Source organism: Pteropus alecto, unplaced genomic scaffold (assembly GCF_000325575.1).
Source record: "Pteropus alecto unplaced genomic scaffold, ASM32557v1 scaffold239, whole genome shotgun sequence".
Taxonomy (NCBI): domain Eukaryota; kingdom Metazoa; phylum Chordata; class Mammalia; order Chiroptera; family Pteropodidae; genus Pteropus; species Pteropus alecto.
Genome location: NW_006494613.1, coordinates 1,327,269 through 1,353,808, shown reverse-complemented (window position 1 = coordinate 1,353,808; position 26,540 = coordinate 1,327,269). Strand labels below are relative to the sequence as shown.

At 36.1% G+C, this 26,540-nt stretch overlaps 1 protein-coding gene across 1 annotated transcript in view; it reads right to left on the bottom strand.

The window, feature by feature from the left end:
* The window catches only part of TSC22D2 (TSC22 domain family member 2), a 44,941-nt gene extending 19,086 nt beyond the window's left edge, over window positions 1-25,855 (bottom strand). Inside the window, 3 exon segments of the mRNA XM_006926215.3 lie at window positions 12,243-12,314; window positions 23,411-25,157; window positions 25,160-25,855. Coding sequence (XP_006926277.1) covers window positions 12,243-12,314; window positions 23,411-25,157; window positions 25,160-25,352 — 2,012 coding nt within the window. The 5' untranslated portion in view covers window positions 25,353-25,855.
* Window positions 25,856-26,540: the final 685 nt, after the last annotated feature.

The following is a 26,540-nucleotide window of genomic DNA, read 5'->3' as shown; positions in this document are numbered from 1 at the left end:
TTTATGTATTCACATCTTCACACAGCATAAATTCTCTCTTATTCTTCAAGTTTTCCAGGACTACTCTGCATACTGGCATACCTAAATTGAGAGCCCAAGTTTCTGTTAGAAAGCTAGATTTGAATCATAGCTAAACAGCTCTGTGGCCTGAGCAAGTTACTTAATGTCTGTAAAACTTTCAATTAATTTCCTTCTCTACAAACTTGAGGATATTGATAGTACCTCTATAACATGGCTGTTATAAAAATTAAATGAGATAACATGCTAAAAATACTCAGCACAGTATATGACACATTGTAATCACTCAAAACACAACTACTCTGTGGAGAAATCAATAAACAATTGGAGCAGAGATTCAATAATATGAAATTCCTAAATTAAAGTGGCTAGGCTCTGATTTGTTCCATCAGTCTACTGGTCACTTATAATGAACTAGCCTTGGATAAATATCAGTAAGAGTTATAGAATCAGTGTACTCATTAAAAATTTTTTTCATAAGTTATACACTTAGGTGTCTAACAAGGCTTGTCTCTTAGACACATTCATTAGGCATATTACTCGACTGTTTTCGGAAATCTGACAGATGCTCTGAAACTTTCATTGAAAACCGAACATACATAAAGTTCATCCAAAATTCCATAGGGTTCGTGATCCTCTGAAGCTCATCCAATGATTATTAGATATGAATATCCTACACTAAAAAATTAGAAATTATTTTCTAATTACCAAAGTTATGTAGATTTATTGTGGAAAATGGAAAAAAAAAGAGTATACAGAGTAAGGGACAACTATTGTTTCTTTGTTGTATTTCTTTCCAGACTATCACTGATTGCAATTATTGGTTTAAGAAATCTAAGTGTATAGAATATGATCAATACGAAGTCATGGAATCCCATATCAGAAACAATTTAGAACATTGTTCAAAAGGAAGGATGGATGTGAGTGTGTGTGTAGAGAATAACATATCTCTGGTTAAGAAAAAAGTCAGAAACAGATATGGTAGTCTGTTTAGATGTTAATTTTGAATAATCTTTGATAGACCTGTAGGATTTTACACCATATTTTGACAAAAATATTAATTCTACAAATGTATGACCTTGGACATATATCTTAACCCAGGTTCTTTTTCTTCATCTACAAAATAAATATATCTTTGGATTGCAGAATAAGATCTCATTCTAATCTAAACTGTATTATTCCAAGAACCACCCCCTACAAAATACGGCTGTGGAAAAACAAAGCAAAATAAAAAGGTATACAAAACAGGTTAAAATTTTTGTTTTCTAAGCAGAATATAATTCTGAAAGGAAATGTTTTAATTTTCAGGGTATACAAAAATGTATACCGACTTCTAATATATCATTTTCATTTGATATTGGCATGCTAGGTGTTCTCAATGTAAGAATTGAGAAAATTTTCTTGGCTTTATTTACAGAGACAGCTAGAAGAAAAAAGCCTTTTATTAAGAAAAATAAAATCCCCAAAGCAATAAAATTTAAACTCTATTTTATAAAGAAAATGAAAGTTTTTTTATTTCCCCAAGAAATAAAAGATTAATATATTATTTCTCAAGTATCTCCTGGGATAATAACTAGAAAGTATCTGGGGCCCTTACCTATACTATAAGCATCTACAGCAGATGCAATATCAATATTTAAATAATCTTACTATAATACAGAATGTAACTTTATTTTTTAAACTAATTACTTATTAAACACCAATGCAAAGATATGGCCTTTAGCCTCATGAGACTTTGAAAGGAGTACATACTTCCACGTATTTAAAATTCCAAGTTTTAACTTATATTTAATACTATACTCTTAGTTATACAATGTGCTCATTTTGTTCATAAATATTCATCTCAATACAATAACATCAGGTATAATACATAAAATCTAATCCATTAAGTCTTACCAATTTATGACCTGATGAGACACTCTTGTGGACAACATTCAGTCCTTAGAAGCTAGAATAACCCTCCAACCATGTGAGGGCATCACAACTTTTAAACTTTCGGCTTTCGATCATTATTATGTCACATTCCTCCTCCGATGCTGAATTCTAAAAAAAATTCTAGCAAAGAGTTTAAGTAAATAAGTGTTTTAATCAAATAGCCTTTAAAAACTTTTATAGCAAAGTTTTATGTTTTACCATGATACACAACTGATATTTTGTACTTAAGTATTTTTTTTAATGTAAAATAATTTCATATTTGATCTGAATACTTCAAACTTTAAATTTCAACATGGACTTTCAGGCTATTACTTGTTAGTAAAGAGTCAAGTAGAAATGGAATCAATTATAAGTTTAAGATCATGATCCAGAAATTGATTTAACACCATAACTTGCTGTAGACAGCTTTGTAGTTCTGTAGAGTGGCACTGGAATTCTGTTTTCTGGTCCACAACCATATGAGTTTCTAGACTTATTGAACAGATGGCTGGATCAGTAATAATCTATACCAACTATTAAAATGCTCAAGACAGCAATTTTTATACCTAAATCCTAGTCTGTCTCTACCACCCATTTTAAAATTAGACGAGATGATGGAAAAAATAAAATGTTATTTTTATATAATAGCCATAACAATGTGTCCTATTAAGAAGTGGTCCTACTGTTCATCTGTGTATGGGCACATAAGAAAATTAGGAATAGGAAGATTTAATAATGGTAAAAATTAATTAAGACTATAATCTTAAATTCATTAAATTTTTTAAGAAAGCTTTGAATTGTGCATCTATTTTAATTGCTGAAGGGTAATATTAATGAAATTTTCTGTCTGATAAGAATACTCATATTTTCAGTTGCCAATAATCCACAGAAAAGGCAACCCACATATTTATGGGTATATTTTTACCTGAATTAATCCCCTAATGACATAACGGGGCAAGGGAGAGAGGGGAAGAAGGAGGCCATTACTGAGGAAGATCAATATGTGTGAAGCTATTGAAAAGTCAAAGACAGCATTGTAAAGGAAACTCTGCAGCCATCTCCAGAGATATTTGACCGAAATGTTGTGGTTGGAGTTATGCTGTTACTCATTTTAAATTTTAATGGACTTTTTCTATTACACATGGTTATTTAAAAGTCTTCCACACAATCTGAAGAACTATTAGGATTTTCCAATTTACAAATATAATCTTTCCAAATGTAATCTCACAACACATTTGACTTCAATAAAATCATACTTTAATGTTGTTTGTCAAAGCACAGCCTTAAAATGTAATCACCTGGTGAAGGCAAAAATCCATACTTATGAGGTTAAATAATAAAGTTGTGGCCATTTCATCAACATATTACCAAAATGTTTTTAGAAAGTTTTAATGTAACTCTTGTCTCCTATCAACAAAAATACTTCCATAATTTAAAAAAATGTTATTTTGATGATTTACTCTTGTAGGACAAGTCTCATGATAAGATACAATACCCAGGCAATAAAGCAAAGTAAATGCTTCCTGAAATATGTGTATGTCTGTAAGGCTTTGATGAACTGGTCATTCAAAGGCAGACTACCAGACTCTTTGTTAAAGGGCCTGCTACAACAAGCATTGTTATGACAAATACCTGGAAAGACTCTGGAAGATAGAATTTATACCAGCCATATAAAGCAAACTTAGTTATTTCACTATGAAGCTCATAAAAACAATTTTTTAATGTGTGTGCATTATACAAATGTATGGTAAAATTTAAACTTAAGAGCTATGTACATTTAAAAATATTAAAAACTTCTATATCAAAATTTTTCTGAGCATGCATTTTCAAAATTAGTTGCTACCGAGTATAGGGGTCAAACTTGAAGAGTTTGTCACTAAATTCCAACATGTAAGAAATCCTTATCAAAAATCTGAAATAAAATTAGGTAACTGAAGGGCTTGTGGATGAACAGAGTTAAGATTAATTATATATCCTTTAAATTTAATTTAAAATTAGAATTCTCCTAAAAATGAATATTTACTTAGAAACCTGTTCTAATATCTCAATCATAATCTTGAATCTCTGGCAAGACTGCTATCAAAAACAAATCCTGATTATTTCCTTAGATATTTCATTCTTTTTCAATTTGTGAGGAGGAAAAATCCCATTTAAGTGAGAATATGCTATTAAAAATTCTTATAGTGGAGTCCAGCCAGAACTAGGCTTAAGTTTAGCTAATTTTATGGTGAATTTATATTAAGAGAACAAAACAGTACAGGGCAAAAAAAAGTAGATGATTTGAAATTTCCAAGTCATTATTTGGAAATGGATACACAAAATTAAACCTACAAGAGTTCCTAAAGGAACTCACTATCTGAATGAATGTGCTTAGATTCATTTGATACAAAATTTCAAGTGTAAACCACATTCTTTAAAAAGACTGTTTTGAGAAATCCTAAACATGGCAGATCAATGCTTGCTTCTTTAAAGGTGAGAAATGCTTATTTTTGAATAGAGAAAGGTGGAAATCGGGCAACCCTGTATACCCCCAAGAAATTACATACAGTATTTCCATAAATTATGTATTGGGGAAATGATGCTAGAAATATCAAAGATAAACTTATAGAAAAAAATTAGTCCAAACATATCCAATAGCATGAGAATACTGGAAATAGTGTGTTCCAAGAAATTGACATATAAAAAGACAAACACAATTACAGGAAATCTCACAGGTCTGTGGTTGAGTCAAGATACTAAATATAAAAAAAGATGTTTAGTGTGTTATGTGTTATTATCAAATGCACCTATTAATGGAAGGTATGCAAAATGTATAGCTTAAAGAATTTCATTAGTACCGCTTTAAAAAACAGCTATAACGAGATAGGTTATTTATATTTTTAATAGGTCACGTTTATTCACAAATGATTTATACTTCTCATTCGTTCAAAAGGAGTAGAAACAGCTTACAGAGATACAAAAAAAAAAAAAAATTGAAATTAGGGATAGAGGAGGAAAATAAAAATGGAACAACAAAGTAGAAGCCAGTTATATATTATTCAAATATATACAATAAGGGCCTGCAGGCTTTGTTAACAGAAAGCTGCATATTTGACTGAAATTTTATTAATAAAAACTATCATTTAGAAAATATAAATAATTGTTCTTAAAATATAAGATATACTCATGTATTATGCTTTGAAGAACTGATATCTCATTTCATCCCAGACATACAATCAACAACATTTTTTTCTGGAGAAATTAGCAATATCTAAAACCGAAACAGCTGCTGCAAATAAATTTTCTGAAGAGCAATGGTTAATAGTCACTGTGAACAAAAGGAATGAGATTAGTCAGACACTACAATTCTTTTTCCTCCTTGTTCCCCCAATCTAGTAGTGTGTAGGTCTGGGAAGAGACTACCTTATTTACATATTTTCTACATATCTACATGCCAAGTAAATATGTAGAAGAAAATGTTTTTGGATTCCAGGATACAGGTTATGTATACCACTATTTCCGGGCCAAATATCACAATTAAAAACAACAATAAAAAATATGAATACCTTTTGAATTTTTTAGTATTTATAATGAAGGATTTTCAAACTTTGAAAACAATCAGGAAACAAAATAGCATAAAAATTCTATTTCTTAAGGATATTTATCAACGAATACACATTCTAAATGATCACCATCTGTTTAAATTTATTTCTGTCAAATATGAAAAATATTGTAGAAGTAGTCAACTGAAACCTAAACATGGAAGCTAATTTTTGGCAAGCTAACACATTTTAATCCCATATATCAATCACAAAATCTAATATATTTCCTGATTTGAGTGATTTAGAGTATTAATATGTGTGCATGCACAAACACAAATAATGAGTGTCAGCTAGAATATAGTCATTTCTCTCACCTAACTACCTACCAACTCAAATCTTAATGAAAACAAAAAATTAAATTGCACTTAATATTTCTTTCCTCCCAAAAGATTGCCAAACGATCTGCTGGTTTAAATACATTGAAGAAATGTGAATTTAAAATTTTAAGTTATTGAGGACTAGAATAGAAACAAAACAAAACAGATTTATATATTTGTTCTGGTTCAATAACCCCAGATTGCGTTTAAATTTCCTTCTCATTTGAACAAATTCAGTAAGTTTTTTCTTAAAAAGCTATGCTACAGTTCTAGATTTTGTAGAAAAAAGTAAATTTGATTTAGCAAATTATTTTACACACTTAAAAAAACAAGTTTCTGTTCTACTCAAAGGCTTGGTTTACTGAAAACCCATTTGGTAAAAAGTAAAAATAAAATAATTTAACAACAAAAATAATGATAAGCTACCAACTATTTCCACCTTTTCGACTATTTTTCAAACTTAATCCTGAAAATAATTAACATGACCTGTCAGAGTAGGCTGTGGTGACTTACACTGAGGACATTTACTAACTAAAGAGGAAGATGGTAACCACACAGGCATAAGTGTATAATAAAGGATGAGCAGTTAGTAATTTCTTATCATCAATTCTGAAGTCTGGTCATGTGCTGAAAACGTCAGCACATCAGGTATCCCATTTCAGCTAGCCATAGAAAAGTTAAGAGAGGAGAAGTGCTATAGATAAACTTATAAATCAGTCATCAGTCAGTCAGTCAGTCAGCCAATCTTCAATCTCTTCTAGCCTTAACTTCTCTACCAAGATGCAGGTCTGCAGCTCTGCAGCTCCAGCTGTACTCCGAATATTTCTACCTTTTCACTAGTTCTTTGACTCATCCAAAAGTAGCTAAAAACAGAATTTCGTCACTATTTTCTCCCTGCCAAAGCAATTCTTTTACTGAAACGTCCAATGGTACTACCATTCTCTCAGTCAATTAGGTTTGACACTTTGGAGTCAAATTTGACTGCTTCCCTATCATAAACAATCAGTTGCAATTGTGTAATTCCTACTTTCTAATAACCATTCTTTCCTCATCTCCATTGCCTAATTAAGGCCTTCATTACCTTTCTAGTATCTTTGGTTTCTATCTAATCTAAGTTCTCTATTGTTTTCAAATGTTTTATCCACCAAGCAAATTTAACCATCCCTATCACCTAAGCCTTGCCCTTTCATAATGGATCACAGTATTTCCTCTAACTCGAATGCTTCTTTTCCCTCAGTTCTTTAACTCTTCATGACCAAATTCTACCCACCTTTTAGTTTCCAACTCAAAATGCCACCTCCTAATGAAGCCTTGACCGGCTGTACCTGAGGCATAAAATGCTTGAATTTTAAGCAGTAGCTATTATTTTCAATCATGTGATGTTTCTACCTTTTTCCATATTAAGACCCAGCTGATTGGTTTCCCTATTTAGAACCACCACTTAACTGCCTATGACATGGGATTCTTCTCTAACAGAGAACAGTTTGCTAGTTTTCCATTCCTTAAGCAAATACACAGCTCTTTGAGATTTTCTGATAATCATGGCCAACGGTGACAAAATAGATGTAAAGGAGCTCAATTCTTTTCCATTTAGAACTGAGTAAGGGAAATAAAACTCCATAGAGTAGAGATTTTAAAAGTAATTGGCTCTAAACCTTGCTCAAAGTTAACATTCCTGATTAACAGCCAGGAAGACAGCCTTTTATCTAGTGATGGCAAGACTATTTTCCAGGGGGCCCATCTACTTTCAGAAAGTAAGCCTGCCTATTGAAATACTTACCTGGCTATCCAGGTAGAGTACAAAGAAAGACTTTCTAGTTAGCTTTGTATTTAGAGTAACTATCCTATAGAAATGGAGAACAAGAGGTCTGTCATCAGCTTTTTCTGTTTATTCTAGTTGTTTATAAACATTGCCTAAAATTTCATTAGCTTTTGTGGCAAGACCATCACCTGCTAACCAATACTAGAAAATGCAGTCAATTAATATATCTAGGTATTTTTTACTCTAAATATTCAACCTAAGTTTCAATCTTCTTGAATTTACATACAAGTTCTTTCAATTTCTCAATTTCTGTACATGCTTCAGATTAAATTTATAAATGCTATGGGCCAATGATAGCTATGACTTCCTGCTTTAATGTCGTCTGAACATTTTATAAGCCTGTCCCTAGGTTTTCATCTAAATCTGAGATCCAGTACTAAATGGTGACAGGTCATTAAAAAGTTGTCCTCTAATTTTCAGCATCTCTGATTATCCTCTACTAGATATCCTTAACTGGATATGGTCAAAATGTAATCAGATAATAAATTATGTAAGTTCTAGATACAAATTATTAGAAAATATATTTGGGGTGGTTACAAAACAGTCTGGGTTCATACCCTCAAGGCTCTTAACAATATAATTATTAGGAGAGGACATTAAACCAGTAACAATCTCCTACAAGTAACCCACTAGGGTGATTCTTTAAAATTATGTAGTTCAGATCTACAATTATGCTGAATCATATGGATGAATCTCAAATATAATATTGGTTTAAAGAGGGCAGACACAAAATATATAGCGTATGATTCCACTTATTAGAAGTTAGTATAGGGGAAAGGAAGTAGCAGCATGAACAGGTCATGAAGCAGCTTATAATTTTCTATATCTTGATCTGGGTGCTGGTTACACAAGTGTGTTCAGTTTGAGCTGTACATTTATGAATGGTGTATTCTCTGATACAAATTATACTTCAATGAAAAGATTTTTAAAAAGTCATATTACTGAGCATTCAAAAACCAGATTAGCCAAGTTCAGAATCCTCAGTTTTACCATCTGGGTCAACAAGTACTAGTGGGTGTTAATGATGTATCCAAGCTTCTTGGAGGATGAGTAAAACAAAACAAAAGAGTCTCATACAAGCAGCTTAGTTCTAATTTACTCCTAATTTCAAAAATAAAATTTCACAGGGAATAATGACAGGAAACTCCAGAAGCCTTTTCTTACAAAAATACTTTAGGTTACTTAAACAAGAATTTTTTTTTTTTAACCCAGTAATTTTAAAACTAGATGTAAATTAATAATTACTGCAAAAAAATTAAATGACATCATCAAGTATCTAGTAAAAGACACACCATAAACTCACACAGACATTAATTTTAAGTTAATAAGTCATGTGTACTACTTATTTCTCTTTAAATATTGGTGCTGATCAATAAGGAAAGACAAGCTGACCCAAAGGGATGGTGCACTTAGCAACTGTTACTCTCATTTGTTAACTATATTTTATCATTTTCCTCATTAAGGCAGAAATACTGCAAGTGTTTATCAATAAGTTTAATCCTTACAAGCTACCTGATTTCTTTTAGTTTACTTGAGCTAAAGCTTCTTCCCACTAGTACTCCTTTACCTTACTGACCTGATCTTTACCAGAGGGTAAAATATAAATTCTCACTGTGAGCTTTTGCAGACAAAGGACTCACAACAATCACCTGCTCCCCAGTGGTCATCAAGATAAGTTTCTAAACTTACTGTGCTGATTTAACAAAGCAATATAAATAACTAAGTTTGGAAAGCTGTCCTTTAAAGCTAAAAATAGGATGTCAAAATTTAAAGCTACTATAATGAAATGCCAATAGGCTATGATAGTATTAAAAATGAACTCCTTCATAGTAAAATAATCCCCAGAAAGCTAACTATGGAAGCTATAATATTCATTTTAATAAATAGTTAACACAAATATGAGGCTTCCTAAGAAAGGCTTGTATTATTTTTGAGCTATCAGTACACACTGTCCTTATATTTGTTCATGGTTTCAGCTGATTCCTTGAGAATTCTGCAAATGACAAGTGGGGGAGCCAGAAAACAATGATGGCACCTACAGGAAAAGGGAAAGGAAAGCTTCAACTTTAGTACCATAACGGAATAAAGCTTCAAATATCAACGGAAAGAGAGAAAATCTAAATATAGGCAGACTGGTGAAAAATTTCTCAACTTGCGAATTCTAATTTTATTAGGGAAGGAAACAAAGGAGCCATGAAAGAAGTCAATGTGAGAAAGATATATTAGTTACTTATATTTTGGTTAAAAGATACTCTGTGAAAAGAATCCTGGAAAAAAAGATTCCAGTCTTTCAAGTAAGGCAAAACTAGGGATCTTCAGATGTCTAAGGTAGGTTTAATGAAAATTGGCACAGGGTTTAAAAGCTGCCTCTACTGAAAATGATTTCCAAGATTTTATAAATAGCCTGAAATATGGTGATCTATCAACACTGAAAGGTAAATTTATACCTCAAAGCAACTAAGCGATTTAAAGTCCCTTAAACTCCTGAATGGCTCTATTTAAAAGAATCAACACCGCAAAATATTTGTTTGCCAAGTTAGTAGTACAATTTTTAGAAATTTTAAATTAATAGTCAAAAATGAACAAAGGCAATTTGATGAGATCTAACACAAGAGGTCAGAGTTATATATATATTTTAAAGCTTAAAACACAATTCTTCAACCCATTTGTAATGAAAAAGAATAGTTTACTAGCTAACACACTTATTATAAAAAGTCTTTAGATCTTTGCTGAAGTTGCAGATAGTTGGAACTAATAAAAGCTAGCCACCACTGATCTTCTAAATTGAAAATTTAATAAACTAGTTAAAAAGTTAAAAGGAAACCACTAATCAGTTTCTACTGGGTTGAGATTGTCACTTTGGTACCAACAGGCCAACTTTAATGAAGAATGGCTGAATTAGAATATAAATTCTGATGATATTTTGGCTTTAACATACTATAGACAAGTATCCATTAACGTCTTTGGCTCTGGACAACAGGTTCCAAGAAGAAGAGAAAATATTTTCAACCCATGAAAAACTACAGATACAGCAACTTGCCTCATTTCTGATACCTTAAATGTTTCTGGTATCTAAAAAAGAAAACAGATAAGGAGTATTTAGCTGTAACAACAAATGAGGAGCAGGCAATTTCTATGGCTGTTTTATAATGAAACAAAAGAAACCTTTTTAATATTAAATCCAAATTATAAAAAATAAAGCTCAAACCTTTCTACATTAATTTGATGAAAACAATGGATATCATTCATATTAATGTCATGGTAGCTCGTTAAAGTTAACTATTTGAAATAAATTATCACATATCTGAAAACTGTTCTTATTACATTTCTAAATACAGTGTGCTTTTCCTTTTTCTAAAAGTAAAAGTACACCTGAAAATATTCACCCTGGCTACAATCTGGTAAGCCATTTGAATGATAAAACCTTCAAGATTGTTTCATGTCACAATTTACATTTATATCTTAAATTATACTGCTATAGCCGTATAATTTTAAAACTGAATTTATAAACATGGTACTGTAAATTTTAAAACTTCTTGTCCTACAAGTAGCTATTTAAAAACATTTTTAGTAAGAAACACATAATAATAAAAAAAACTGTTAGAAAATTTCTCTAGAGTGACAAACACAGCAAATTAAGCTGAAGAATTTAAAGACTGTTACCATTTCTAGGCAATGTAGATCAGGTCTTAACATGATATGTACATGCACTTAAGCAATACTCTTTTCTAATGAAAGAGACAGAGTTGAGTCCATGAGTGTTATCCAAACTATGCCAGAGGACACAAATGCGTTGCCAGGCAGAGTTAAAAGAATTTTACAAAGCTTTGTGTGAATTTTAAAAACATCATTTGTGCTCAACTTCTATTAGACACAGAATGATGGAGTGCTAATAAATATTCAGCAAAATAACTGAACACAGCATATACTACTTAAAATGTGTATTTTAAAAGCAGAAAGATAAACCAAAGTATCTTTTGCCATAAATGAACTCCAACTTCATTCAATATTTTAAAAAGTTAAAAATAAAATTTATACATTTCTGTGAGAAAATAAACCATTTTAGGAGTTTACAAAACAGTTACACAGATCTAGTAAATTCTAGCAAATGAGCTTGATATTAAATTTTTTCACCAAGAGTTAAACAATGACTACTACATTGATATTCTCGTCTGGTCTCTTCTCCAATTTCTTAATATAAAATAACATTTTGTTTTAAGTCACTAATGCTCTTACGGAAAATCATATAAAATAGCATAAAATTAAAATAATTATAAGTAGTGTATAGAATATATTTTTACATTAAAATACACATAGGTGACTAAATATTTCATATAATAAAATCCAACAGAATATGTAAATCCTTCCAAAAAGTAAATATAATTAGAAGTTCAATTAAAAAAAAAGTTTATATTCTATTTAAAATAGATTGTTCTTTTGGTTTATTTTGCTGCTTTGTCCCATGCTAGATAGGTGATTCCCCACCCCCCTACAACAAGGATCAGTTTTAGTGATGAGAAACAAGTACAGTGCAAAGCAATTCATGCATACACTTTTGCATGTATGCATTCCATATGTAAGTATTCATACCTATCCCAGAGGTTCTTTGATTCCTGAAACGTGTTCAAATGGAACGCTTGGTAGAAAGCAGATGAAGGATTCCTGTGAGATCCAAGAATCAAATGGAAATGAGATTGAGAAAGTATAGTAAAATAACTACTTTTCCAAAAAAAAAGATAAAAGATTTTAGATTTTTAAATAATGTAACCGCTTCAATAAAAAGAAAAAGCCACATAGCTTGCTTAAAAGCATTCTGAAAGAAATTAAAACTGGACAAAATCCAGCAGACCCAGAACACAATTCAGGATCATAGTTCTAAAAGAAAGCGGTAATAGAGATCAAATTAAATACTAACTTGTATTCAATTGTGTGTACATGTCTCTATACATATGAATGTGACCAGTTTATAGGCTAATCAACACTACTCTATATCAGATGACTTTATAAATGCCTATATATGTTTAGCAGTTTAACAAAGCTGTTCTGAGGTACATGCGAAACAAGCTAAGTACCTTCATAATAGAAAAATTCTTTGTTGGATCTATTCGATAGGGTTTGATGATAAACCCTGGACTTGACACTGTTTCAACCTTCAGAATCTATTTATTCATGTGTGGTTTCTCTGGGTTAAGATAAAAAATGATATTGCAATTGTATGGCAGCTAACTTCTTGTATTAATATAAGTCCCACATTAGGAGGTAAGAGCTTATTCACCATACCTTAATCACCATCCATTCCTACAATTCCCTGGGGACACTTTCCCTAGATATTTCCATACAATGTCCACTGATAGGCTCATCGGGGGAGGATTCCAGCATGCATGATTCACTTCATATCTCAGGAGTGGTTTCTCTGGGAGACTAAACTTTTGAAAAATCTGCTCTCTAGCAGCTCCCCCTCCACCTCAGAATATTTCCAAAGTCTCCCCCACCCCCAACCCGTACGTTAAGGAGCTCACAAAAACTTGAAACAATACCCTAAAATTCTTGATCCATGCTGTAGAATAACTGTAACAAGCTACAGATATTGAGTGCTTATTACATACCAGACACTATTCTAAGTGTTTTACATTTATTACCTCAATTCTGTAACAGCCCTAAGAAGTAGATGCTATTATTATTTTCATCTCACAGATAAGAAAACTGGGTCAGATAGAAATAACTTGCTTATGTCACAGAGTTAGTAGGTAGCAATCTGGTCCCAGTCTGTCTCCATCAGTTAAATCATAATATTACTAGTCTTGCAGAGTGGTTCAAGAACTGAGACTATATGCAGAGCTCCTGGTGCATAGTCAATGCTCAATAAACGAGTTATCATCATCGAAACGAGGTTCAGATACAATACAGCAATTATGAGATGCTAACAAGTACCTTAAGAGTCTCTGCAGTGTTATTAGCCCAATAATAAAACTACTTTTAAGTTCTACTGGAATAGCAATCAAGTATTAATACCAACAAACAAAACAAATACACAATAGAATTCTATGACTTCAAAACTCAGATTAAGACTCATTGTTATCTACTGAATTTCTTAAAAACATTTTTAAAAGGCATTTTTAATTTTAACCAGTAAGGGTACCTTTTAGATGATACAAAACTAGGAAAGGCAGACAGACACTAGATGCCAGAGTGTCACCAAAGCAACTGTTTGATTAATTGGAAGTTTTCAGTATGTGTACTTCTTTGCTTATCCTTCTTCAACTCCTTTCTATTCCTTTAACTATTTTTTTCTTGACTATGTCCAAGGCAATCAAAGGCACTGATTAGACCTACTAATATCAAGAAAGGATTAAGAGGCTGCTAACTACTGTTTATTTAACAGCTTGTATCCTCCCTCTCAAGATATATTTGTCAGGCCCCTTGTTTCACTATACTTAGAAATCAGTCTGCCAAATTAAATGAAAGCCGACTAAACCAACTGAAAACTCAATTTGGCTTTTTTACAAGGGTTATCCAGGACCATATGGGAACAAATATGCTATTCACACAGGTCTGTTTGGAGACCTTGGATTTAAAATAAACAGAGTGACTCAAAAAGGAAGGTAGTAAATATAAGAGAATAACAAAGAGTAAACTTGGAAGTTATTCTATAAGTCTGAAATTTAAAATTCATTAGAGTATTAATATATTTATAAGGATGGCATTCTTTAAAATAACCTCAGATCCCCTGACTCTGGAAAAACATATACATATATATTTAATTTGAATCAAATTCATATACCAAATAAATTGGTTTTAAATGAAGTCATATGATTTAAGTTCTGAAATTCCAGCATTTTTACAGCACGGACTAATGAAATGCTCCTCGTAAGTTAAATGTAGAAGTAAAAAAAGAATTTATCTGTAGTTAGTCGTATATTTTGGGGTGAGAAAAATCTGTGAAATAAAATACTATACGTGGACTTAAAGTCCTTAGAACATGTCAGAACAAACACATTTAGGATGCAAAAGCTTTCAGTTAACAATCACTTTCTACATATATTCAAAGTGAAGAAGCTATATGGAGTTATACAATCATGTACTGAAGAAAAACGTAAATAGTCTATATTCCAAGGATAAAGACAATCTCATAAAATATGAAATTTTTGGTTTCTAGAATACTTCAGTTGGGATGGTATCCATAAATTGAAGGATTTTTAGCTAATAGCAACAATAATTAGTCAAAACATAGAGTAATGGGCATAGATTAAAGGAGTCAAGTCTGTGAAACCTAGCTGATCAAGAACTTCAAAAGACTCATTTGTAAATCCTGAAGGGCTTGATTATCAAAGACTTCTGTTTTAGAATGACAAAATTGAGGAAACTAAGAGCCCAAGAAAAATGCTGTTAATGGGGGTTCATTTCAAGGTTACAGTCTCTGAAATCTGAAGGAACCAAGAGGCAACTTATTAAAACATTTATTAGAAATATTAAATTTTATGCAGCACTGGTGACAAATTCTCTACTGCCCAAGAAATAAAATTTGAAACCATTTTCCTAACAACATATTTGACTGTCAATGTAAACTACTAATCTAAATATAGAGCCAATGAAGTACTTCTTAGGAAGAGGTATGGTTTATTCTGAATTTATTTCAGCCACCTAAATGAAAATGTTGTTTTCCTATTTGAAGACATTTTTCAAAACCAATGAATAAAATATATTAAAATATATTCTTTTCTCCCTGACTTTATGTACTAGTCTGTCATATTAATTTCCAAGTACATGAAAAAACTACATCACAAAGTGATTCAAATGTGATCTGCCTTACTAAGATACTATCTATGTAGGGTAACTATAGCAGAGAGAAAAAACACACACATATATACTATACTTCAAAATTAAGCTACAAAAATCATTGAAGCTTAAAGGATGAGGTATAGGAGGCCTGAACTCAGTCACTATCTTCTCTTATGTCAAAACTCAACTCCAGAGATCTCTAAATAGAAACCAGGGAAATGCAATAAGGAGAGGAACAAGGACCATGTCCAACATTATCTAGGGATTATAAATGATTAAAAACATCCTTTAGGTAAAGAATTAGAATACAACAGATCAGTGGCTATAGTAGGTTTCTTTTCTTCCATCCTATAGTTAGCAATATAATACAACAAAACTAATTCTGGGAATATCCAAGAGCAGTCATTGGCTTTGGAGTCAGAAGGCCTGAGTGTGAATCCATGCTTTCTTTGTCACTTAACAGCTAGGTAACTCAAATCCTCAGAGCATCAGTTTCCTTAACTCATAAAAAAGGGGAGGAAAACACTTAGAATTGCTTAAAAGGTCAAACCAGATTATATATACATAGGGTCTAACACAATTAAGCTTGGTTTAACATAGAGTTAATTTCCAAATTATGCTGTATAAAAATCAATTTTTGGTAGAGTATCTTTATATATACCAAAATGTTTCATCATTACTGAGGTAATATTGAGGCAAACAAACTACTTAAGGCTAACATAAACAGAGCCAGGTATACCAACCTATTTAGTACATTCCACTGGATGAGAACTCTGACTTCTGAGACTCCGAGCTCCCCCAGGATTTCCTTACACATAACTTTATCACAAGATTTTAATTAAAAATATACAATAATCACTAAAAAGGATACTGAAATGGTACCAAGATACATATTTTAATAATAAAAGCTTCAAGAAACACCTTTAATAGCAACCATACACTTACAGGAGAACGCACACATAATAATGGGTTGCATCTGAAGTCAAAAACTTGGATGGAGGAAAGAGGCAAGGCTTTCAATCTATACTCTTGTATATTTTGGACTGTATTAATGTATTACCTATGCAGAGAATAAATTAATTTTAAGTCGGTCTAACTAGTTCCTCCCCATATCAATCTGACATGATATCTTAACTTGTTCCCATTAGCATCTTATATTTATTTGCTAATTATTTTCATTTAGCCTGAGATCGTTAAGGGAAGGATTATCCCAGTACTTACTACTCAGAGAGCACAAAGAAAGTTGATTAAGATTCACTTTAAATGTTTTCTTGGGCATCCAACCTACTTATTGAGTTTCCGTAAACTTCATTTTTTGTCACACAATAGTTGAGTGGAAGGAAAACGGTTTTGACAAGGAGAAGGCTTAAGCGGGCAGCTCTTACATAACGTGCCTAAATGTATGAACTCTTACATAGGGAACCTTAAAATCTGACCAAGCCTCAAATTCTAATTTTACCAACGAGGAAAACTAAGAGAAGTAAAATGACTTGACCAAAGAAACCAGCTAAGTGGTAGAAGAGCCAGGATTAGAATACAATTTGCTGTACTTCTTACTATCTCAAGACTTTCCTGTCTTAAAACAATGTCTCCTTTTCTCTGATTACATCCATTTCATTCAATTACACTTTCAGATCAAAACTGAAGACTCTTGATATGATTTGTAGCTTGTCAAGGTGTAACCTGGGAGAGCAGTATGGACATTGAAATACTATTCTGTCATACATAACTGCCATATCTACGGATTGTTCACAAATTACTTGCATAACTCATTTAATCCTCTCAAACTCTCAAAGGCAGGTTTTCCCATTTTTCGTATGGGGAAACAAGAGGCTTGGAAGGCTATAGCTCAAGGTCAAATGCCTCAAGTGTGCAGCATAGTTGGATTTCAGCCAACATGTCTGACTCCACTGTCTGTAATGGTCACTCATATAACATGCTAATACATAATTAAACACACCATTGATTTTATTTGAACAAGAGCTTCCCTCTCCTCTGTTTTTGTTTTGTTTTCAAAGGCTAGGTAGACCATACACCAAATAACAATTTGTTTTGGTTTAACTTACAAAGCCATTTAGTAAAACTGAATTCTAATTCTACTTTAGAAACCAGTTGGCTTTAAACTTTGCTTTGGATATCCTTCATTCACAAATTAAACAATTTACTTGTGTAATAATGAAGAATAGCTTAAAACATTAAAAATAACATTTGAAATACACCAGCAGCATTTATAGTAATTGACCCATTAATCACAGTTTCTCTTCTATACATCAATATTCTTTAGTCAAATTTTAGTGAAAGATTACGGGAAAAGAGGCTTTACGCAATTTAAAATTCAGACTTATGTGTCTTGCCTACTCTGATTAGTAACATATTAATTAGCAAGACATTCATTCATAGTCTGTGTCCTAGGTTGGCGGTCCCCAACCTTTCTGGCACCAGGGACCGGTGCTCCTATGAGAATCTAATGTCTGATGATCTGAGGTGGAGCTGAGGTGGTGATGCTGCCCCTGGGAGCAGCTGCAAATGCATATGAAGCTTCCCTCACTCACCAGCCGCTCTGACCTCCTGTGTGGTCCAGTTCCTAACAGGCCACGGACCGGTACCAGTCCACAGCCAGGGTAATGGGGACCACTGTCCTAGGGGATCACTATTAAAAATCAGCCCAATGATCTGTAGAATTTTCACGTAACCGTCACATGTAAAAGTATAACGTAAAGCATGAGAGTTCATTATTTTAAGCAAATGTTAGTTTTGGTACAAAGAACTATCTGATTTGGGGCTTTAAATTTGAGAAGTAAATAACCCAGAGCAGCATAGATTAAATTTAATTCACCTGATTTAAAAGTAGAAATTACGCATATTTTTAAAGGTAAAGCAGATAATCAACAATATGGGACTCAACATATTTGTCAGTCAAATCTGAAGTGCATGTATTAAAATATATCATGAAAATCAGGTAATGATCGAAACTGGTCACTGTTCCTAAATCTTTATGGAGTCCCAATTTTTGTCCTAAACAATGCCAGATTAAGAATATAATAAATATTGAGTAATTTGGTATGTTTAGAATTGCTATGGAAAGACCTAAATTATACCAATGATTCAGGTATGCATATTCTTTGTGACTGCAGTAATTTGTATTTTATACCATATCTAAAAAGGCAGCTTCAAATTACAAGTCCACTGGTTTAACATAAAAACTTAAAGAATTTATTCCAATTCAAGAATTTTGCTATACATACCCGTTCATACTTTGAATTATGAAGATTTCTTATTAAAAATCTGCTCTTCCCATTAATAAGAAATTACTTAGGGAACATTATGATTCAGGCTACATTTAACCAAAGAGATCTGTTTTGTACAGCCTCTCTTCCTCATACAAGTATTGAAAGAGTAATGCAATTAAAAAATAAACAGTATCTGTTTAGAAAGGGAAATGCATACCCATTTAAAATGATTAAAAGTATTAGACCACTGTTCCTCACTAGTAACAAGTCTTCCCAGTCCTTATGAGACCACATTTCTTGTCATTTCGCTATATTTTCTCTGTCTTAGTTATCTGCTATCCCTCTTTAACCTCACATCCCCCAAATTTTGCCATTTTAGGAAAGAAAAGTCAAGATCCTTTTACACTCCGCTATCGAGCACTCCTCAGGAAAGAGATTCATTCTCGTTTCTTTACCATCTGATTGGTGGGGCTGCTCTTTGTTATTGGAGAACACTAGAGAGCATGACTACTTCTAATCTCTTTTGGTGCAGAGAAAGACTAAACTCCATTCCAAATTAGCAAGTACCAGAGCCATAAATCCAGTGTCATGTTTTATTATTTCCAAATTAGTGCTATCAAATAGACTGCTATTACAATTATTCTCAGGAATTAGAAAACATATATACCTCACGACCAGTACTATAAAAAATGACTTCTCATAAAGGCGATTTAGTTCAAGATACCTTCCTTCCTCTACAAGGAAAAAACATGGGTAACTAAAATAGTTACTTGGAATGTCTTATGCTCACACATACAAACCCATAAGTTTTCTAAAGTCAACCAGTTTCAGCCTATATGATTTAGTTCACACAAAATTTTAAACAGTATGTTGCTGTTAAAAAAAAAAAAGGCCATAGTCCTATACATACAACATGATTTTGGGAATTGCAGGCACTTTTGGATCATTAGCCTTTCTGGAAATCTATAATTTCCTTTACTTAGAACTACGTTGATAACTAAAGTCACCAACTTCATACTTTAGTCATCAACATAGCTCTCTGATGAATGCACCAACATCAATTTTTATAGTAAATAATGTCACTCATACACAGGATTTTACACTTTGATTACAAAATCCTTGATACTTAGGCATAAGATGGTATCTTGTGTGTGATTTAAATATCAACTGTAAAGCTGAAAGGGCAAAATTATCTCCACAATTCAATATAAAGAAACATAAGTTCCTAAGAAACACAGATTTAAGGAGCGTTCATTTTTAAGGACTAAATTAAAAATGTAAGGCTTTCAGAGATCTAAAAAGTATCTATGGATTTTACAGTAAACGTAAGAGTTACAGTTCTGCCTCCTGATACACATTTACATAATCCTCTCACTTAACCAGTCAAGTAAAAAAAAACCCCTAACTCCATTAAAAAATATATATATATTTAGATATGTATGTGTATCTCATATATATGTAACTCTACAAACAAAATTTGTGTTTATAGCATATACCAGAACACACCACTAACCGTTCATAATTTATAATACTTTATCAGTAATCATTAGCAAACTACACAAATAAAACCATTAACAAGATAGAGATATTTGCCAATAAGAGATCCTTACAATCAGGTTTTCAACAGTCTTTTGGTTGTGGTTGAAAGTTCACAATTGCAGCCATTCATGAGTTTCTGGAATGTGACCTACAGAGTTTGCATTAGTCAGCTATCTATGGAAAATGATCTGTACTGCATTAACTTTCAAAAAAGGGCCATTAATATTTTGCACTTCCCCCATTTACCAAAAAAGAGTCTGTTAGGTGTATAGGTAGTTTAAACAAATTTTGTAACGTTCACTGTAAAAGTGGCTACACAACTATATTTTCAATCATCATTATAACCCCAGTTACACAAAATCAATTTGATGAATCTCAAGTGATCATTAGTCTTTCTAAAGAGAAAAGTTAAAATGATATATTAACTTTATGGTAATTAATAATATATGATCAATGGGCAAAGTCAACTAAGAACTTTAAGACATTTGCTTACTTTGTATATACAACTATCAGCCCTTTTAAAGGTATAATACTAAGATGTATTAATACAAGGTCTTTTTTGATTCTTTAAAATTCAAAATGAGCCAATACAGAACCTTGTATTAGGTAATGGAACCAAAATCACAAGACAGTTTTCAATATATCGACCTAAATCACCTCAATCATTTTTTGTTCATCTTCCATTTCCCTTTTCTCAACATTTTTTTAAAAAAGTAAACATCCTATTAACAATTATTTTCTTAAGATCTGAAATCTGTCAACCTATTCATAGAGTTTAAGTCATAATTACTCAAGACCTCTCACTCCAATGTTTTATTTTACATCTGAATGACTGCAAATAAAACTGTATGCAGAATTTAATAATGCAACCCAAAATCACTATGGTAAAGTTACAATTTTGTTAGTACCACCTCCTCAGAAGTACTCAACTCAATATTTTAAACATACGCCTGGAAAAATTTAATTTTAAGCATATAACTTTAAAACGCCCCTTTACAAAGGCTTTTCCATTAAAAAACAAAACGAAACAAAACTGTTTCTACTCAATGGATTTATTCCTTCACCAGGTGTGTTGGTCCAATGACAAAATAGTCAAATGTGTAAGATTACATCTTGGAAACTAGCATGTTAAATTAAAAAGCAATGAAAGACTTAAAAAAAATTAGAAATGTACATTTGGTAAGCAATGCAGATTTTAAAAGACTGGGTGGAGGAGGGAAGTGCAGCATTTAAAATAGGACTACACACCCATCAAAACCCATGCACTGGATTAACTGTTGCGACTGATAAGGACACTGATACAGTAGTATCTGTAGTTCAAACTTTCACATGTTTAGAGATTCTTGAAATTATTAACTCCTTTAATAAAGATAGGGGATATAAATGCATCACTGAGGTCATACCCTAAAGAATATATCCCAGAGTTTCCATTTGTCAACAGATCTATGTGCTTCACACCATATCATATTAAAGTTATGAGGAATTTAACTGCATATACTGTAAACTGAGAGAGGTGTGGAGAGAAAATATTCTTCATTCATAGGTGTGCATGTGTTCTGGGAGTGGGGGTAGGTTGGAAAACCAGTCATTACTTCTTGAAGAAATATGGACGCAGTACACAAAAGGAACAGAGAGGTAAGTAAGCAAATGGTTATTAACGAACCCATCAGAAAAAAAAGGCTTCTGGCAGGTAGAAAAGGGAAGATGGCCTGTTGACTATTACAGAGGTGAACGATTAAACTCAATCCACATTCAGGTGTGCCCTTAAGTGTGAAAAGTAAAATATGGGAGCAAATGTAAAGAGGAATTTTTCTGAGTGGCTTGCGGAATCAGTTTCTTTACTTGGTAGTCCCATCCATATAAAATTTCTCAATGACTAGCTAGCTGAGCTCACTTATAGACACGTGGTATTCTCTAAGAGTTCTCTAATGGAAGAAAGACTCCCCACAAGCAAATTACCTATAAAAAAAGATGAACTTTGAATTACAAAAAGCAGAGAAGATGAATTTCAGTGAGCATTTTCAAACCAACAGAAGTATATAACAAAAATACAAGGCTAATTAGAAATGAAAAGTTAAGAATGTGAAGGAAACTCAGAAGAAACATAAGAAAGTGCTTTAACAGATCACTGTATTTTACATAAATTATTCTAGAAACCCATAAAATAGTTGATCTTTTAGCACATCTAAAATTAACCTCTCAAAAACCCCAGCAAATGTCTGTCTATGAAGTACCTGAAACTTTCTCTGAAATTTTAAATATAATTTTAAAGCTTTGTAACAAGTCAGTTTTTTAAAAAATTTGCATTAGATATGTCAAGTTTTAATATTTTCCTCAAAACTATTTAAAATCCTCATCAGACCATAACCAAATATCAACTGTGTAAAACTGATATGGCAATACATCAACTTTCACTTAAACTATTAAAAGCATCCCTTAAATTGAGGGAGCCAATTGTTGACATTTATCCTTTTACTATAAAATTACTCTAATTTCAAGAACTACAGCTTCTACTACTGCCAAAGAGTTTATCTCAGACCTCCCTTTCCTATAATAAAAAGACTAATGGAAGATAAGAGCATCTTCAAATACACTTCTGCTTTAAAAAAAAGTATCTTAGAGTGACTGGGAAGCCTCCTGACTTTCTAGCTTTTTTCATTAAAAGGCTGAATGAAGATATGCTCTTCAAAGCTGGATTTGACATTTCACCACTCTCTCTCCAGCCTTTCCAGATACTTTGGAGGAGGTAGATACTTTACTTGGATCTTTTTCTACTGGAGGGCCTTCTGGGTTTCCAGAATGGGAAACTTCTAATTTTATGTCTGTCTCAAAACTCACAGACAAAAGCCTCTGCCATAAATGATCAAGTGTGATTGACATCTAAGAAAGGGACAATCAATCCTACCGGGTATAACCTACTAAGTTACCAGCTCTAAATTGAGAGGATTAAGCTAAAATCCACTTTTTAAAATAAACAACGTTGCATCCTTATCCACTTCAGTTTTAAGGAACTGTGACAAGATAATTCTACCATTACACACGTCGGCAATCTAATGTCTTCAACAACTGATAAATTAACTTTACTAAACACAAACTAATTTTTATATTTAAAAATGCTGAGGGCCTCAAAATGAAAAACACTTTCCCAAAGTTGCATCCTAAACGTTTGGCCAAGCATCCCAACAAATATTTTAAATAAGATTTCCATACCTGTCTTCATCACCATCGACAGGAATAGCTATGCTGAATACAGAGGTGGCCAGACTGTTCATAGGTGTTAACTGAAGTGGGTTTGCCAGGGCATCTGCAACAGGCGGCTTCAAAACAGGCTTATTTTCAGCAATGAGAGAAAGTGGTGGTTGAGGTAGGGGTTCTGATTTTCTTCTAGTATCGTCAACTTGCCCGATTAAAGGCTGGGTCTGAGTCTGAAACTGGCTTAGGTCAGACTGTGGTAGACTTGTTGGTACACTGGGTGTGCCTTGCGCTAAGGGCAGCCCAACATGCTGGATTACGCTGCTGCTTCTGCTGACTGGTGTATGGCTGCTCAGCTGCTGCGACTGGACCAAAGGCGCGGGTACATTTGGCATAGTAACAGAAGTGGTAGACACACTAGGCACGCTTGGAGCGGGCACGGCGGCAGGCACGTTTGGAACTCCGGGCACCAGGGCGTGAGGGCCACCAGGCCCGGCTGACGGCGTACTGCTGCCACCCATCTGCGATGGAGGCACAGAATGGGGCTTCCCGGCCCCGGTAGGAACCAGGCCCGGCTGCCCCGCGCCTCCTACAGCAGCCGGGGGGACTCCAGCCGGCTGAAAAGGCGCGGCGTGTCCGCCTGGCACGGGTCCCGGCCCCGGGGCCACGGCTTCACTGGGCAGAGGAGAGGCACCCATGAGCTGCGCGCCTCCAGCGGAGGCATTCTGGCCCGTGCTCATCGGAAAGCTGGCCGCCGCGGATGGGCTCGCTCCGGCGCCGGTGGCAGAGGACTGCGCGGGGTTCGGCGGCTGTAGGCCGGCCACGTGCTGCTGCAGGTACTCACTCGGACCAGAGGGCTGGACGGGTAGCAAATGCCCCGGCGGAATCTGAGGCTGGGGATACGCGAACTGCTGGGGCTGTTGCGTCGCAGAAGCGCCGGTGGCCGGGCCCGGCTGCGGTTGCAGGGAAATGCCGGTCTGCGCCAGGGTTACATTCGTCAGTGGCAGACCCTGTGCACTGGGCCCCGGAGGGACGGCGCCCGTCCCGGTTCCCTGGGGCTGGTTTGGCTGCGGGGCTGCCATAATTTGCTGCGGCCCGGCCGCAGCTCCTGGGAACGGCGGCATCGGAGCGGAGCTTGCAACCACAGCCCCACCTACGGGAGGCGGCGGCGGCTGGGGCGGCCCAATGCCAAAACTCCGCGACGGGGCCGAAGCCAGCAGGTTCATTTTCTCCGAAGGGGGTAGCTGTGACACAGCAGTCAAGGAACTGTCTGTTCCCGAGTCAGGCCCGTGAGCCCCCTGCATAGAGGCCACCACGACCACCACCGACCCTCCGGTGGCGCCCAGGCCGCTGTCTCGCTCCGCAGTCTGGTCAAAAGTACTGCTGTGCCTAATGCAATCTCCAGACCTGGTCAAGACGCTGCTGTCAGAATCCCGTTCATAGTATTCCATACACGTCCATCGGCCACGTCTATAGGGCTCTCCGCTCCCGTGGTCCAGCTTGATCACGCGAAAACGGGAACTACAAGTGGTGGGGGGCTGCGATGGCGCTGCAGTCCCTGGCCCGGCAGATGGGCCCGGGGGGGCGCTGGATGCTCCTGAGGAGGTGGCTGAAGTGGCGGCCGCCGTCAGAGTATTGGCCAGCGCCCCAACCACGCTCCGGGCTGAAACCGCTCCTCCTCCGTTGGCGGGAGTAGCCGCCGCGGCTGCCAGCTGCCCGTCCAGGAGGAGGTTTGGGGAGACCGTCCCGGGACTCTGCGTCTCTTACGCTCGCAGACCTCCTCAGGGCCATAATCCGTGGCCCGAGAAACGTCGAATATCTCAGAGGAGACGTCCTCTGTGCGTGACTCGTCCGGGTCGTCCAGGCTCTCGGTGTCCTCAGTGATGCTAGTGGCCACCTGGGCCGTGGTGACACTGGTGATCTGGAAGCAGCTCTTCTTCTTGGCCGGCATCTTGGACATGGTGAGGAAGGCTGAAGGGTGGAGAGGCACGCCGGCTTCTCCGCGATTTTGCCGGAAACCAGGAAGGGCAGAGCACGGGCCCCCAAAGACAAAGTCCGAGTCCGCGCTGGGGTCTGAGGCCCGCCGCTGTGAGAGTCACGGGAGGATCTGAACGCCGGCCGCTCTATGAGACATCCTCCTCCCCGTTTCCTTCTGTGTCGGTCTCTTCAGCTCTGCCCCCTTCTCACTCGCGCGGCGGCTCCTCCTTCTTTTTCGCCTCCGGCAGCGGCGGCGCCTCAATTCAATCCACTCAGTGGCGGCGAGAGCGTGATCCCAGGGGCGGGCCAGCTGCTTCCTCCTCAGGTCTCCAGGCCGCCGTGGTCAGTCCAGCTCGGCGCTCCGCGCGGTCAGCAGGCCTTGGCTGGGGGTGGGAATGCGAGGGCGAAGGGGAGGCGGCGGCGGCGGCGGCGGCGTGAGGGGCGGTGCTGCCCCGTTCGGGCTCCGCAGGCCGGTGCCGGCGTCAGCGCCTGCCAGGGGTCGCGGGCTGGCGGCGGAGCTTCAGCGCGGGCGAGCGGCCCTCCTTCCCCGGCTCTAGCCGGAGCTCAGCCCCAGGGACATGTTGACTGTCTCTGGCGGAAACCCACTCCGGGGGAAAGAGGGAAAAGCCGGCTCAGTCCTCCCCTCACAGGGGAGCCACCCCCGCAGGCGGCGGCAGTCCCGGCCTCCCCTCGCGGCTCTTGAGAGAGTAAGGGGCGGCGGCCGACTGGCTGGCGAGCGGAGGCGCTCTTGCTGTGAGGTAGCAGCGGGAACTTCTTCGGTTCCTCCTCGGTGCGCCGGGTTCGCAGACCCTGAAGAAACTGAAATTCAAACTGCTGAAGCGGCGGCTGCAGCTCCCTCCCTTCGGCCAAGATGGGGCTGAAATGGCCGCGCCAGGGATGCTGGGAGGAGCAGCAGCCCGGCTGCCGCCGCCGCTGTCGACTAAAATGCCGCCGCTGCCGTAGCCACCGCCAGCGCCGTAGCCGCCGCCGTTCCGTGACGCACCGGCGTCATGACGTCACCGCCCCGCCCCCTCCGGTTTCCTGCAGTTTCGCGTGGAGGATTGAGGGGAGGCAGTGGGCGTGGCTAAAGGTTAAAAAAGGGGGAGCGGTTTTTTATTTTAAATTTTTTAAATTTAAATTTTGCACTATAGGGTTTTATGAGTTGAAGAGC